Source organism: Carcharodon carcharias, chromosome 10 (assembly GCF_017639515.1).
Source record: "Carcharodon carcharias isolate sCarCar2 chromosome 10, sCarCar2.pri, whole genome shotgun sequence".
Classification (NCBI taxonomy): domain Eukaryota; kingdom Metazoa; phylum Chordata; class Chondrichthyes; order Lamniformes; family Lamnidae; genus Carcharodon; species Carcharodon carcharias.
Genome location: NC_054476.1, coordinates 123,669,696 through 123,687,391, shown reverse-complemented (window position 1 = coordinate 123,687,391; position 17,696 = coordinate 123,669,696). Strand labels below are relative to the sequence as shown.

At 42.1% G+C, this 17,696-nt stretch overlaps 1 protein-coding gene across 1 annotated transcript in view; it reads right to left on the bottom strand.

Annotated features, from left to right (window-relative positions):
• The window catches only part of auts2a (activator of transcription and developmental regulator AUTS2 a), a 124,811-nt gene that overhangs the window by 65,262 nt on the left and 41,853 nt on the right, over positions 1-17,696 (bottom strand). Inside the window, exons 2-3 of the mRNA XM_041197948.1 lie at positions 12,206-12,866; positions 10,962-11,215 (exon numbers count right to left, since the gene is read on the bottom strand). Of these exons, the coding sequence (XP_041053882.1) occupies positions 10,962-11,055 (94 nt within the window). The 5' untranslated portion in view covers positions 11,056-11,215; positions 12,206-12,866. The remainder of the gene's footprint in view (positions 1-10,961; positions 11,216-12,205; positions 12,867-17,696) is intronic.

Below are 17,696 nucleotides of genomic sequence, written 5' to 3'. Positions count from 1 at the left end.
AAAACAGGCAAGCTGTACAGTGGCTGGAATCTAAAATATCTGTTGAATGAATTCCACCTCTTTCCCGCTGGCTGGGTTAGATTAAAATAAGTTAAAAGATATACTTCTAGGAACCAGACTACAAAACGCCAAAGTTTTAGAGAAAATTGAACACTAATGCTAGCATATGTAGTGACCCCCCTCCCCCACTGCCCAATTCCCACACTAGCACTCTTCAGAGCGCTATCAGGTCCACTTGCTCCACCTCCCCTCACTTCTGACAGACACCAGGAATCTACGAGTGAGCCAAGCCTTACATTGTACCAGCAAGTCTGCCAAACCTTAGATTTCTCCTCTTCAGGAAAGCTAGTACAAAGGATGCTGTCCTATTATATGAAGTGACATGAAGAACAGATTCATGTCTGCAATATAGGGTAGAAATTTGCTAGATACATTTGACATGCTGCCTGGAAACTATCCAGACTCTGGTAAGGCTGAAAGAGCTGTAAATGATCACGACACTACTAAGAAAGTTGTAACTTATGAAGGGGTTCAAAGGCACAAGCATGAAAGCATTGATTCTTTTTTCACATACTTTCGTCAACAAGTAGCAAAATGTCATTTCATTGATGTCATTGGGAAGTCAAGACAAAGGTCATCTAACAATTGCAGTATTGAGCCCTATTAAAGGAGCAGACTTTAGAACTGACCAAAACACTTGATCTGGCTAAGAGTTGTGTAAACTAAGCAACAAGTTTCTTTCAATCTAATAAATGTCACCCACAAACTGCATCACAATGTGACAAAACCAGGATAACAAGACCAACTGCTATTGCTGCAGTGAAAATTGCCCCCACACTGGTGGTTATCTAACCAAGGACACAGAATAATATCTACGTAGGAAATAAAATCATTCTCCAAGTACTGTTGGTCATCCTGATGTAGATCTCTACAAAAAGATCCAAGTAAACATGGTGTCCAGTCGCACACGCACTATATTATCATCAGTTAAAACAGCAAAGTGCGCCACAGGCCCTTGCCTGAACATGATACACATTTAAGCAATGTATGAGAACAGAACACCATCAATCCCATGATAAGCAACAAGCAGACAGCAACGGTATGTCAATTCAAATCATTACAGATTTTGGATGTCCAAGGAATATTATTGACAATCCTGTTACTGATCCATTGATTCTGAGCTTTCAGTGAAGCATGTAGATCAGGACATTGCTGTAGGCGTTCCTCGAGGTAGTGTCCTCGGCTCAACCATCTTCAGCTGCTTTGTCAATGACCTTCCCTCCATCATGTGGTCACAAATGGGGATGTTCGCTGATGATTGCGCAGTGTTCAGCTCCATTCACAACTCCTCAGATATTGAAGCTGTCCATGCCTAAAGAGAGCAAAACCTGGACAATATTCAGACTAAGGCAGATCAGTGGCAAATAACATTCATGCCACAGGAGTGCTCAGCCATGATTATCTCCAAAATGAGAAAATCTAACCATCTCCCCCTGACATTCAATGGCACTACCACCATTAAATCTCCTCCCATCAACATCCTGGGGGTCACAATTGACCAGAAACTTAAGTGCACCAGTCATATAAATACTGTGGCCACAAAAAGATTGGGAATTCTGCAGTAAGTCATCTCCTGACTCCCCAAAGCCTTTCCAACATCTACAGGCATAAGTGAAGACACAAAAGGACTATGGAATTTCAGCCTACCTGACTCTCTGAGTGGAATTTTACAACCTTGTCGTGATTGGGGTGGGGCTGTAAAATGTGGCAAGCATTTAAAAGTCTTTTGACTTCAGCAGGTATGGAAAATCCCACCAGCAGAAGGAGACATAAAATTCCACCCTCTGTTTTACCTCGGACAAAAAGGGACATCGGAACTCAATGTGTGTAAGATGGAAGTGAATGGAATGGAATGTGGTGGAATACTCTCCACTTGTCTGGATGACTGCAGCTCCAACAACACTCAAGAAGCTCAACACCACCCAGGGCAAAACAGTCCACCACCCATCACACTCTCTTCGCTACAAGCATATAGTGGCAGCGGTGTGTACCATCTGCAAGAAGCACTGTAATAACTTGCCATGGTTTTTTTGACCACATTTTTCAAACCTGCGGTCTTTACCACCTAGAAGAACAAGCACAGCAGACACAAGGAAACACCATTACCTGCAAATTTTCCTCCAGTCTCACACTATCCTGAATTGGAACTTTATGACCACTCCTGCACTGTCACTGGAGTGAAGAGACAAAATCCTGGAACTCCCTCCTTAACAGCACTGAGTATACCTAAACCACATGGATTGCATTGGTTCAAGAAGGCGGCTCACCATCACATTTTTGAGGGCAGTTAGGGATGGGCAATAAATGCCGGCCTTGCCAGTGACGTTCACTTTCCATGAATGAATAAAAGAAAATGCAGTTATTTCCAATTGGTACAAAGAGATCTCTTCTAGGGTTGGAAAGTTCTTCACTCACAATGAATCTGGCAAATAAGAAGTCTCAATGATAAGTTTACTATGAAAGAAAAGCCTGGTCTGCATTATTGCAATACAGGGGTTGGGCAATAAATGCTGGCTGAGCCAGCGACGCCCACATCCTGTGAAAGAAAATAATTCTCACTGGTCTACCTTCAACAGTATGGAGCAAAAATATATTAATATCACAGCAGACCACTCACAGTGAATTCTCTCTGGTATCTATCGGTTTAGGCATGTTGAGAGACATGCAGTTCAAACTGCACTCTGACAAGTCTGTTCATCTGCATCAGCACAAGATACTATTACATCTATGGAAGGAATTAAGTCTACAAAGGTTTAAGATAATGAAATAACTGAAAATGCAGATGCTGCTATTACACCTCAGATTTCATTTCTAGTAATTATCACCAAGCTAAAGAATCCCAAAATGTCATATTGATATACAAGTAGCAAATGATGGTATGATACATAAATGACATGATGCTTCAATCCTAGAGGAAACTGTTGCAGAGGTAAACAGATCATGTGTTTCCTCAAAGCTAGACCAGGACTATGCTTGATAGAAAGAATCATATTACACATGCAACACACTGATGTAATACAAAAGGTTAACTTTCACCACATCTTCAACAGGAAAAATATTTTGACATATCACTTAAACTATTGACAGAATCCACTCATACAATGACAATGAACAATTCAGGGCATTAAAAGATTACCAGCCTTTGTTTCCTGTATTCCTCAAAGCACAGTCTAAACCTTCTTCTAGTGTCAGCTTGTAATATTACAAACTTTGAGTCAATACCTTTAAAAACTGGACACGCACAGACTATTAAAATGGCTGCAGCAAATCATGTGACATTTGGCATTTTGAGCTTCCAACAGTCCTATGTTTCAAGCAAATGCCTAATTAAATATGGACATTCACAGCCATCCGGGAAATTCACACATCCCTTTGTTTAAGGATGAACCGACACAAAATGAATATACAATTCCAGCCGACCTGACTCTCTGGGTGGAATTTTACAAGATTGGGGAAGGGCCGTAAAATGTGGCAAGCTGTTTAAAAGTCTTCGGCGGGTATGGAAGATCGCACGGGAGAGACCGTAAAATTCCACCCTCTGTTTTACCCTAGACAAAAGGGGACATTGGAACTCAATGTGTGTAAGATGTATGTGAATGGATCCTACCAACTTTCCACTGTATTATGAAGGTTTCCCCTATCCAGACTAGACTAGGTGAATCTCAAGGTGTCAAGTGACAACACAGGATAAATGGAATCAACATATACAACACACTTTGTTTGGAAAAAAGGGCTTTAAACTTCTGGAAGTCACAAGGTGAAGGAACCATTTTTGTTGTCTGTTTTTAAAACCAGCAAGAAGCTGCTTTCAGGCAGAATGTTCAAGCGAAAGCCATCAAACAAGCTACAAGGCACCCAAGCAGCCACAAATAATAAACAGCAATACCTTTTAAAGATGACTTTAATGAAAGGGTGTCGGAGAAAAGGCAGGTTCTGAGTTATGGTAATTCTAAGATGCTTGAATCTGGCTAATCCTATTTGTCACATATACTTGCTTTTGTTTTGAGCGTTGATAACTTTAGAATGTGATATATATAATTGTGGAACTAAGTGAAAAGCTTATCTGTACAGTATATAATAAGCTATTTGTTAGGAATTTACGATGTTAAGTACTTCCTGTAAAGAAATTGAAAACCCATTGTAAAGAAGTCCTCTCTATGAAGAAGATTTCTTTCCACCAAGGGGAAGGTGTTACAAGATCTGACTTACCTTTTCTGCAAGCGGGGTCCAGGAGCTCCAAGTCCCGACTGGCCTTGGGAGGTTTGCACATGCATACACAACCTGGCGTTGTGTAGTTTTCAGGCCAAGGATGGGCCCAGTGCGCCCGCATAAAAAGAAAACAGCGCAACAACCCCAGTGACTCAGAAGCAGGGCACCATAATCGAGAAGAGTCTCAAGCAGGGGACAGGGAGACGTCCCAGGAGAAGAGTCCCAGACTATGGACAGGGACAGAGTATAGGGAGAGGTCTCAAAGGAAGTCCCAGACAGGGGACAGGGAGAGGTCCCAGTCAAAAAGAGAGAGGAGCAGAGAAAGAGGCTCCAAACAGAAAAGGAACTGTGATTGGTGGCTTTATGTTCTGGGGGCTTGCAAGAAGCCCTGAAGATTTAAGAAGGCAGCAGGAGGTTGATGACTCAGTACTGCTGGGTATTGGGGTGAAGGTAACCCTTTGGAGCAGAAACAGTCTACTTGGCGCAGCTGAAGAGCTGAAGTTGTGCTTGTGAGTTGGTGCTAGAGTGCAGACTCAGGAATCTGGGGAGCGGAATCTTAGGAGGTGACTGAAACCCAGTGAGGGGGCCATCGATGAGGCCATCCCAGTTGGAGTAACCTTTGGAGAGAATTCCAAGATGGGATGTTCAAAGTGAAGGTTGGAATCCCTCATGAGAAAGACAGAGTTTCAATGAGATTAGTTGACTCACAGTGTTTACTGACGTCTGGATGGGTTTGTTGAGAAATCCGTGGAATTTGTTTTGGTCGCATCTGCCATTTATTGTGCAGTGTGGTGTGTTCAACCACATCTTGCCTGTTAATTCACATGTACCTTATATTAACCTTGAATGTTGGAGTATAAGACAGATATTGTAAACTGTTTTTTTTTCTGACCTTGTATAGTAAAGTTTATTTTTGTTTGTTCTAAACCCATTGATTCTTGTGGCTTTATTCTCTTAGCAAGTGTCTTAAATTTTGTCTACTTTAAACAAAAAGTAACTAGTCCCTAACCACTTATCATACCAAGTACTTGGGGGTCTGGTCAAGGGTCATAACACCTGAAGGAAAGAGAGAGATTCCCCAACCTGTTCCAGTTAAAGTTCACCTGAGAACCAACCTCCTAGAAACTCAACAACAAGAAACCTGCTGAGAATCCCTCACTTTACAATACCTTCACTTCAACTTTAAAGCTTCAACTGCACCAGGGCTGCCATCAAAGAGATGGAGATAATTATGAGATGTAACAGTATATTACTTTCATCTGCATCTAATCTTTGTGTGTGTGTGAGACAGTGTGTGGAACAAGTGAAACATTGCATTAAATGCAGGGTAAGTTTGTGATAATAAATAATAATCTTTATTTCTAAACTCACAACAAACTTGCTGCCAGAATCATTTAATTGGGACACTCACTCTAAGGGTAAGGAAACATTCACCTTTTACATGCAAACATACTGATCACAGGTAGTAAAATGAAACACAAATTCTGACCCTGACAAACTGAAAGTCTAGACTTATTCTATGACTGATAATTATTGACTTGAGTGCAGACTTGAGCATATGTGATGTACAACTAGTGTAGCCTACCATCATCAGATTCAGCTGGTTCAGATCAAGTGCTAATGGATGTCATTCTCCTCTATAAAAACCTCCAGGATCATGTTGGAAAGCAAATATAATCCATGGTTTCTCTTCTTCATTATTGAAATGATACTTGAAATTCCATCCCCTGCACCTTTCACCCTCACCTCCAAAAACATGACTCCTTATGCACCAGCACAGATACCATCTGTTTAGCAGGCTCCCTATCTTCCCTTGCTCATCAAGTTAAATCTCTTACAAAAATAAAAATAGCTGGAAAAACTCAGCAGGTCCGACAGCATCTGAGGAGAGGAATACAGTTAACGTTTCGAGTCTGTATGACTCTTCCTCAGAACTAAGGAAATATAGAAATGAGGTGAAATATATGCTGGCTGAGGAGGGTGGGACAGTTCGAGCTGGATAAGGGCCAGTGATAGGTGGAGGCAAAGAAGAGATTGCCAAAGATGTCGTAGACAAAAGGACAAAAGGGTGTTGACGGTGGTGATATTATCTAAGGAATGTGCTAATGGGGACATTAAGGGAAGAAAGCAGGACAAGCAAGTGACAGTTGACCCTAGTGCGGGTGGGGTGGGGAGAAGGGATCGAAATGGGCTAAAAAGTGGAGATAAAACGATAGATCGAAATATATTTAAAAACAGGTGGGAAAAGAAAAGTATATTTAAAAAATTACAAATTATTGGAAAAAGGGGGATTGGAAAGGGGGTGGGGCTGGAGGAGAGAGTTCATGATCTGAAGTTGTTGAACTCAATGTTAAGTCCGGAAGGCTGTAGAGTGCCTAGCCAGAAGATGAGGTGCTGTTCCTCCAGTTTGGGTTGAGCTTCACTGGAACATTGCTGCAGGCCAAGGACGGACATATGGACATGACAGCAAGAGGGTGTGTTGAAATGGCAAGCAACAGGGAGGTCTGGGTCATGCTTGCGAACAGACCGAAGGTGTTCTGCAAAGCAATCACCCAGTCTGTGTTTGGTCTCTCCAATGTAGAGAAAACTGCATTGAGAGCAGCGAATGCAATAGACTAAATTGAGGGAAGTGCAAGTGAAGTGCTGCTTCACTTGAAAGGAATGTTTGGGCCCTTGGACGGTGAGGAGGGGGTAAGTAAAGGGGCAGGTGTTACACCTTCCGCGGTTGCATGGGAAGGTGTCGTGGGAGGGGGTTGAGGTGTTGGGGGTGACGGAGGAGTGGACCAGGGTGTCCCGGAGGGAACGGTCCCTGCGGAATGCCGCCAGGGGGGCGAAGGGAAGATGTGTTTGGTGGTGGCATCATGCTGGAGTTGGCGGAAATGGCAGAGGATGATCCTTTGAATGTGGAGGCTGGTAGGGTGATAAGTGAGGTCAAAGGGGACCCTATCATGGTTCTGGGAGGGAGAGGAAGGAGCAAGGGCTGATGCGTGGGAGATGGGCCGGATACAGTTGAGGGCCCTGTCAACCACTGTGGGTGGAAAACCTTGGTTAAGGAGGAAGGAAGATATGTCAGAGGAACTGTTTTGGAAAGTGGCATCATCAGAATAGATGCAACGGAGGTGAAGGAACTGAGAGAATGGGATGGAGTCCTTACAGGAAGCGGGGTGTGAGGAGATGTAGTCGAGGTAGCTGTGGGAGTCGGTAGGCTTGTAATGAATATTGGTGGACAGTCTATCACCAGAAATTGAGACAGAGAAGTCAAGGAAGGGGAGGGAAGTGTTAATGATGGACCATGTGAAAATGATGGAGAGGTGGAAATTGGAAGCAAAATTAATAAATTTTTCCAGGTCCAGACAAGAGCATGAAGCGGCATCGAAGCAGTCATCGATGTACCGGAGAAAGAGTTGTGGGAGGGGGCCTGAATAGGACTGGAACAAGGAATGTTCCACATACCCCATAAAGAGACAGGCATAACTGGGGCCCATACAGGTACCCATAGCCACACCTCTTATTTGGAGGAAGTGAGACGAGTTTAAGGAGAAATTGTTCAGTGAGAGAAAAAGTTCAGCCAGACAGAGGAGAGTAGTGATGGATGGGGATTGTTTGGGCCTCTGTTCGAGGAAGAAGCGGAGGGCCCTCAGACCATCCCCATGGGGGATGGAGGTGCAGAGGGATTGGACGTCCATGGTGAAGAGGTGGTGGTTGGGGCCAGGGAACTGGAAATTGTTGTTATGATGTAGGTGGGAAGAGACTGGAGTCAAGATAGCAAGAAATGAGTTCCGTGGAGCAGGAACAGGCTGACACAATCGGTCTGCCGGGACAATCCTGTTTGTGGATTTTGGGTAGAAGCCGGCTGTCCGAGGTTGGAAGCTGTGGAGGGAAGATCTCCAGAGGAGCTGAGGTCAGTGACAGTCCTGGAAACAATGGCTTGATGTTCAGTGGTGGGGTCATGGTCCAGGGGGAGGTAGGAAGAAGTGTCTGCGAGTTGATGCTCAGCCTCTGCAAGGTAGAGGTCAGTGTGCCAGACAACAGAAGTTAAATCTCTCCTCTGGTTTCTCTGGTATGCTAGCTTTGAACTTGGACCTTTGTTTATTTTCTTTCCCAATTTCTTTTCTATCCTCTCTGAACTCATCTTGTTTATGAGACCCACCTCCTTTCCCTTGGCTTACTTACCCAGCACCCAACTTCTCTTTATGCTCGCCTCACCACTGTCACTGCTCCCCCCACACCCACTTTCAAAATTGCTATAGTCACCCCCATTCTTCAAAAAATCTTAAACTCTCTGTGCCTTTACAAATCTCTGCTCAATTTCCACCCTCCCCTTCTTCTTCAAAGGTCTTGAACAACTTATCGCCAACTAAACTGCTGCACATATTTCCTGCAATCCAAGTTTGAATCTCTCCAATCTACCCTGCCACGGCACTGAAATGGTCCTAACCAAAGTTCCAAATAACATCCTATGTTAATGTGGCCATGGTGTACCTTTTCTGCAACCTCTGACATGCAATCTTCTTACAAACCTGTCCTCCTTTGATCAACTCAGTGGGACTGCCCCAACCAGATTCCACTCTTTCTTATCCAATCCAATCATAGAGCATCTTCAGCTCTTGCCACCTTGCATTGTTAACTCTCACGTCCCCCAAATCCCCTAAGGATCTGTTCTTGGCCCCATCTCTGCATCATATACATGCTGCCTCTTGGCAATATCATTCACAGATATGAGGTCAGCCTCCACTTGTGCACAAACTAACTCTCCATTGCCTTTGTTCAACTTTCCAATGCCTCTGTACTTGTTAGGCTGCTTGTTCAACATCGAGTCTCGGATTAAACACAATTTCTTTGTGTAATATTGAAAGATTAAGCCATTAACGTCGATCCCTGTCAAAATCTCTGTACTCTCCTTTACAGTCCTCCTTAAAACCATCTCTTTGCCCAAGTGTTTGCTCACCTTTCTTAAAACCTAATTCTTGGGCTCAGATTACATCTCTGTGAAGCACCTTGAGACATTTTGCTACATTGAAGGTGATATATAAATCCAAGGTGTTGCTGTGGATGTTATTATTCCTGATTAAATGTCACAAGACACAGATCTGGGTGCAGCCATAAGGCTACTTCATAGTAAGTTAAAGAAATCATTAATTTTGTACATCAACATTATACCCCCAATGCAACCGTTCCATTCGTTATTAAGCAAGCTACACAGAAAAATCTTACAAGCAGCTGTAAAGTGCCTATGAACAAATTAATGGCTTAAAATGAAAGCTAACTACTGGCAGCTATGGCTGATTCAATATGAACCATCACTAAGAATGACAGCATTCTATGTAGTGAGCATGTGTCTATCCCAAATATAGTAACAGGACCAGGCAGCATCTCTCATCCACATTGACCATCAAGGATAACCAAACTCAAACACCTCCTTGCAAACCAGGCATTGACAATAAAAAAAGTGTTAAAGAGTTGTCTTAGCTGTAAGGCGACAACTGTTGAACATAAAGGGTAGGATTTTCCCATGGGCTTTGGGATCCCACCTTCAGGACTAAATCGGGGTTCAATTACATTTGGTGGGCTCTCGAGGCTACTTGCTCAATCATAGCGCCAGAAGGTCGAGAGCCTCAGCAGCCCCATTGAGGGAGGTGGGAACTACTGCAGTGGGTGGAAAACTTTGAGAGCTGCTCAAAATAGAGGCAGCCTTAGAGGCAAAAAAATTAAATACCTACAAGGGGTCAAGCAGGCAGGCCCTTTCAATCAGAGAGGAACCCCTCTGGCGGCAGTCTTCGGGGCCGCAGTTGCCTCATTGGGGGATGGTTCTTCTGGTTTGATGGTCTCCCAGGCTGCCACTGGCTTTGGGAGGCCACTCCACTGCTAGCAAAATGCCATTGAGCATTCTGAATGACCGCTAATTGGAGCGTTAAATATTGTATTTTTATATTTATTATATTCTACCACGACAATACCCTTCTGCAAACTGGAAGGAATTTTCAGACAAACATTTGAGAATTGTCTCCAGGCTGCTTAATTCTGGCAGCAACAAAATGTCTGCTTTTAGGCTGCCTTTGCCACCAGCCTTAAAACATATAACATAATAACTGGGACAACCATAAGCAAGGCTGGTGCGCAGATATGCTCAACCTTCAAAACACTTAGGATTACGTACCAACTGAGTCACTATATTGTCGTGTGTTATTTAGGAGACCATGTAAACATTTGAGATCATCAGAAAGGGTGATGGACATCACCATCAGTCATTTATTTTACAAATATCATATTTTTGAATCTTTTCAAAGATACATGCTCACACTTTCAATTGTGTGCAAACTTTCTAGCTGATCAATACAACGTAACACATTACTTATTTGGACCAACTGCAGAAGAAAATAAAACAACCAGTCATGGAAAAATAATGAGATTCATAAAAGCAATGGATCAGGTAGAGATATACACTTATTCTTTTGATGATTTGCAAATTTGTACAGTAAGGATATGACTGCACTGTACCTACACACTTGGACTATACATGAGGTTTAAGGAGCTAACAATCAAGAGGATTTCTACTTCTCTGTTCCTTTGTTTTGAAGCTCATGAATGGCAATGGTGATAAGGATGGAAAAGAGAGAGAAATATGGAATAACATTCCTGTTTTTAAAACATCAATGCAATTGAGGTGGTTTGCTGGGAAGCACATCACTCACCTGAATATCCAGCGCTAGCAGGGTGTCCTGGAACCTGAAGTGCACTTGACGTCAGTGGGGGAGGTGGTGGTAGAGCTGAATGGGGGGCAAACATAGTGGGATGATGCGAATGATTTGCTGGCTGCAGACTAGGCGTAAAAGTATGTGAAGTATTATGGGCTGCTAGGGCCAAAGAAAAATTTGGGGTGGAAGGATGATGCGAAATGTGTGCTGGAGGAGCTTGAGGTTTGACTGGAGTGCTGCTTCTGCTGCTGCTGAGAGGGAGAGAGAGGGAGAAACAAAAAGCACAATGAGATTCATAAACAGACTTCATAAACAATTTGTACTTAATACTGGCACTTAATAGCATTTCCAACACAAGCAATCTCATTTACCATTTATTGATCCTGCACTTTTATTAATGTCTGCAGTTCTTGGAGATAATGAGGGAGGGACAATTCTCTCTCCTTTCCTTATCACTGTGAATCATGTACATTAAAATAATTGTGCAGAATATTTGAGTTAGTTGTGGAATCACAAGTACAATGTTGCCTTTCAAGGGGAGTTGTTGCCACAACTCAAGTGTCTTATGAAGCATGTGTCCATGTCTTTATAAACTGAAAGGCAGGATAACCAATTGAAGATACAGAGCGATCCCAAGTTCAAATCAGCAATGTCTGCCAATTTAGCCATCTTAAGCAGATTTCTCACTCCTGATTGCCAACCAGTCATACCTGCTGGAAAGTATGTAGATGTTAGGGTCAGGCTTGATTGTAATGCCTTTCACTGGTGACTGTCATCAGTCAGCTGTTCAGTAACATATGTAGATTGGTCTCTTGAAAACATGCCCCATGAGTCAGTAGAAGGGCAGGCAAAATTGGGGGGGGGTAAAGTTGCTCACACAGAAATTGTTCATGTCACCTAACAAACTTACAGTTTCACTAAAGCATAAGGCTCAAATATGTATCCATCAAATGATCATACAAACTTTATTTAAATTTTAAATCACACTCATTTTTGCTCACAATTATGTTGTGTACGTTCATGTCAGACACTATCACCTATGTGTGATGGTCTGTGGCTGTTAGGCACAATTCAAACAGCACTTAAAGTTGTAGTTCATGCATTTGATTACAATTAACTCAAGCTTAGAGTGGGTTCAAGTTAGAAATTTATGCATATGCTTGGTTAAGTAGATGTTCTCACAAGTATTTTATTATCTTTCAAATACATGTGAAGAGTAATAAACAATCTCAATTGCTCACCTTATGCTGTTTAGACTTAGGCTGCTGCTGTACACAGACAGAGATTGTGGGATGCTCCGCGATGTTGGCCGAGATGGAAGTTGACTTTGAACTGGCTGTGTAGGAGAAGGTGCCCTAGGTTGTGGCTGAGGTTGAGGCTGGTGCTGAGGAGTTTGAGTCTGGGCTTGAGCTTGACTCTGAGATATAGGTTGAGGTTGAGGTTGAGGTTGGGGTAGAGGTACAGTGTGGGGTAGAGGTACAGGTTGGGGTTGAGATGGAATTATGGGTTGGGATGGAAGTAAAGACTGGGATTGTGGTTGGGCTTGACCCTGGGTCTGTGGTAGAACCTTTGGCTGTGGCTGGGGCAAATGCTGTGTAATCTGGGTCTGCACAGGAATTGGAGAGCAGAGTTTTGACTGGGGCAGGGACTGGGGTTGGGACTGGGGTTGGGGTTGGGGATGGGGCTGGGGATGGGGCTGGGGCTGGGGCTGGGGATGGGGCTGGGATGGGGTCTGAGCCTGAGCAACAGGCTCTTTAGCTACAGCAAGCAGAAGCAGTTGGTCTTTGGTGCCCTCTTGACTTTTCTCCTGACTTCGTTCTAACCCTGAAATTTTGCGGACATTTGGTCCTCTTGCTTCTCGGGTGTCATTTGTTGTTAGTGCGCTGACACTAAAGTCAGTAACTGTAAAGAGAACAGAAGGAAGAAATTAAAATGCGTCTTTTCAATTACATATCAGGTGATATAGTTCAGTCTGATCGATGAAGTGTCTATGCACTGGTTGTACTCCACTCTTCAACTTACACTAGTCAAATATGCACTAAAATAATAGAAACAAAAATGCTAAATTTGAAACAAATAGGTGATCGATCAAACAGACCCTTCTCTGTCAAGGGAACTGTGGTGAAAGTGAGTCATTTTTGTCTGATTTTCTCTCTCACTGCTTGCAGTATAGCCAGTTACTGTTTCTGTAGGCTATAGGAGGTGGAGATCCATGAGCAGGAGCTCACAAGGATATATTCTCATCAGCTGGAGTACAGTGAAAAGGATGCTCAGCTCAACTCAACAAGCTTACTACATTTGCTTTGATATTAGGTAAGCAGGCTCACAGGGGACATAGAGTCTGCCTCCAGGAATGGCCATGGAAACTGGACACAAAGACATTTTCTAACATAAACGCCCAGAAAAAAGCTGGAACAAAGAATAGCGGATGCTAATTATTTTTTACATTTATACAACTTGTACATGATTTCAAATCTTCTCTCCCTTCTACCTCTGTAGGTCATTCTTGCCCTGAGTGAGAGATCAAATGCATAATTTGCTTCCACACCTCTGCTAATATTTGAACCAAGTAGGAGATTATCCAAGAACTCTCGCTTATCAGTGTTTTCAGAAGAAAACATTCCACTTCAAAATATTTAATATAAATAATTTTGTCAAATAGTATTTTTAATGTTCATCCATCTGCTGTTAATCACCACAATAAACAAACAGGTGACTGTGTGTGTGTGCATGTGCATAAGTGAGTGAGATCTCTGAAACACAAACTGCTTATAGCTATATCAAGGAAGGTTTTCTTTCCTCTTTATTGATGGTAAGATTTTTCTCTATCTAGATTTCTTTGTTCACAGGTCTCCGATGTGAAAAAAATCAGAAGTGCTTGTTCCAAAGCCCAAACATTATTCAAGTAACATGAAGAGCTAAAGAACCTGAACATTAATACAAGCAAGTTTTCTCAGGATCACAGAAAAATCCTGTTTTCACATGAATTGACCAGGAATATCAGGAATATTAATATAATGAATCGTATTAACAATAATAGAAAGCTTAATGTAAGGAATCTCTAGTTTGCAAATCAGCAGCGTGTGTCAGGTGCGTTTTACCTCTTTGCCATCTGATTTGTAAATGTTAGATAAATGCTATATTTTAGTAACTAGTGGAATCTGCTTTGTGGTTTTGAAAATGTCCATTGTTTTAGAAGAAGATTCCAAAACTATTAAATGGGACTCCCTCTAATGACTTAATGGATTCAAGCAATGACTGGTTAAGCTACATAGACCAGGTTTGCTCCCCACTCAGTCTGGAGCCATGGAATCATATGCAGCAAGAAGCAAAAACATTTAGGAGAGAAGAGAGGGGATAAAAGTGATGGAAAATGTTGGGAACATGTAAATAGAAGGAAACAAAAGCATGAAATAATAAAATAATACCTACAGGCACCAGAAAATAGGAAACATGCATTAATCTTGCAAATACTTGTGACTAATCATTACTTTCTGATGATTTTCATTCTACAATTCACCAAATGAGAAACTGGCAGATCTTTCTCATTTTCTAAGATCTCTTGAATATTTCAGTGGGTTCTGATACATGCAAACCTTCCACAGGACTAACGCATTGACTTTAAAAATGCCCATATATATTAAGAAGTTTTGTGAGCTGGTCTCTGCATTCTTTTTAAGGAACTCATTAACAGATGACATGTAATATATTTCCCATGTAGAGTTATGACAAACCTCAATAAAATTCTCTCAAGCTGCCTTTATCCAAATGTTAATTACACATTTCTTAATGGCCCAAAGTATTCCTCAACTGCACAACAAAAACTCAGCTGAGCACTGGAACAATCATAGCTTGAGTTTAGATGTTTGGCCTGCCAATCTCAAGGTTCTTAATGATTCTCCAACCATGGGATGGAGAAAAATGGACTTGTTTTGAACATGTGACGTTAAATTAACATTCTTAGAAATTTGAGCATGAATTCTTTGTTCAAAAATGTAGGTGAAATCTTGTGCCTTCCCCCATGGCGAGTTTGGTGGAAGGAGGCGCATTTAATCAGGTGGGAGGGCAGCAGGTGGATATCCTGCCACCTTCTCATCTTGGCCCTGATTAAGTCAAGGTGGGAGGGCCCACGGACGGCCTTCCCGCCCCACTGCCAATTGAGGCTCTTAAGTGGACAATTAATGCCTCGTTCAAAGGCACTCAGTGCCTGATTAAAGGACCCACCATTGGGAAGGGGAGGGCACTCCTGCCCTTGCTGCTGACTTCCCCTTTCCCTCAACCCCCATGCCACAACCACTTTCCCACTATCACTCACCTATGCCTAGGTCCCTCCTCAACCTGAGTCCTTGCGTGAGTGTAGCGCCGGCAGCAGCCACCGCCTCCCCAGTAGCACTGCTGAGTCCAAAAGAGCCTCTGCTTGGCAGCAATTCTGCCCACAGGGTCCTTGATCCAGGAGAAGGCCCACCACTGGCCTGATAAATGGCTGAGTGCCACAAGATGTGGCAGGCCATCTCGATAAGAGGCAACTCAGGGGTCTCACTGGTTCTCTAGCCAGCAGCCGAGAATCCTGTCACCTCCATCAGATTCCGCCCGTTGACTTCCAGCCCAAAATTGGACAACATTAGGGAGGACCTTAATTGCTTCAGGATTGCATTCCTCCAGAAGAAAAAGTAATTAGCATGTTCTTCAACTAGATAAATGAGATAGTTGGCAACTTATTTTCCCTGAGTCAAGGAAAGTATGTGTAGTGGCAGTGTTATATAGTGCCAACTTTATACTTGGCACAGCCTAATGATATTACAATTGTTGAATCCTTACCCCAGGTAAATTTTCTTGACTTGTGAAAGACAAGTCAGGAGGTAATTGATAGTGACAGACCTTTTAAATATAATGCTAAAGCCATCTTATTTGCCATTTATGCCACCCCAAGCTAGAGTGACAATTTTTTTTAAACCAGTTGTTCTAAAATTATGAAGTAATGCACTACATGCTCCCCTAATTAGGTCTCAAGGGTTTCAAAATGACACGTAATGCGTATTTAGTATCCCAAAAGAATTCATTTGAATACATATAATGTACATTTAATATCCCCAAAGAATCAATTTGTCAGGTTTCCGACTCTTAAGGCAAAATATGCAAATTACTGTTATGTTAAGAAGGCCTTTCCTTTCACTGTCAATAAAGTGCCCCTTTGGTCGGTTAATGGCACATTACCCAGCAGCGCAAATCATAGTTTGCAGCTGCCTAAACAGCTTGGGTTACAGCAAAAGCAACAATATGGAGCAAATATAGCAGATTAGCGGTATATGGATTTTAACCATTTTTATTTTGCAAGTGATTAGCTACTTCCACTCCAACAGGAGGAGCAGTCGCTCCAACTGAGCTACAGTTTAGCAGGAACGAGTAATTCCTTCCTACGAGCTCACCCTTTACCAAGAGGAGTAATCTCCCCTACTGGCTCACCATTTAGCAGGGAACAAAAGAGGAGAGATTATGTATTTACATCAATTATAAACCCCGAGTGAACTAATGGCATGATATCTTAACACCTTTAATGATATATTTTGAACTAAGTCTCTGCATTTCCCAAAAACTTGTGTGAAACAGTTTTGAGATTTTTAGTATAAAAATATTTTTGACTTATGAACCCAATTTAAATGAAAAAAACTCTTTCTACAAAGGATTCTGTCGCCTTGCAATGTCGATGTATGCAGTGATATCAACCTCTCCCAACTGTTTCTGTTATTTTACACGTGAATTGGAGTAATGAGAATAGTTTAATGATCAAAAAAGTCTGAGGAGAGCTAGGTTGGCTACTTTGTTCTTGGAATATTTAGATGATATGTACTTCGGCAGAGGAACAGATTCCAGCAATAAAAAAAAATTTGAGGAAGACTTGGGCAGTATAGTGGAATAGATAGATAAATGTCAGATGTAACTTAATGTGGATAAGTATTAGGTATTACGTTTTGGAAGTAGAAACACAAATGCAAGCATACAGTCAATGAAAAGATGTGGATAAGTAGCAAGGATTCAGCTACGTGATATTCTAAGAGTGTGATTGCAGTTATCAAAAGCAATTAAAAGAAAACCAATAGTGTTAAAAAAGGGGTACAGACAGTAAAGGCATTGTGATAAATTTGCACCAAATTTTGAAGTAGCTGAGGTTATGGTACTGAGTAGTTTTCGTGCACCCAATTACAAAACAAAAGACATTAAAGCCATGGAGATCTCACAGTGACTATTCATCAGGTTGATGCCAGGGGTGGGAAAATGGATTTAGGAAGACATACTTGAAATACTGGGACTACTTCCACTGGAGCAGATTTAATAGTGAGTTTTAAATTATGAAGTATTTTGACAGGGTAATAGGGAAAGCCTATTTCTTCTAGCTGGGGATTTAGCAATAAGAGTCATCAATTTAAAGCAGTCTTTCAGACTTGGACATGAATAATGGCGACTTGGCTGAAGTACCGGAGGATGATGCCATTCAGGGAACTAGACTTCAGCCAGGAGTTAACACCCTTCGGCAAGGAGGAGAAGGAATGAGACTGACAGAGAATATTAATGAGAAAAAAAACCCAAAATATCCTACATGGGCTCCTCAGTCAAACTGAAATGCTAACACATTCAGTGTTCCAGCTCAATCAATGTGTGAGATTTTTATGATCAAACCACAAGTATTTGAGAGCCAGTCTGTCAACATAAAAAGTGATTAACATACTTTCCCTC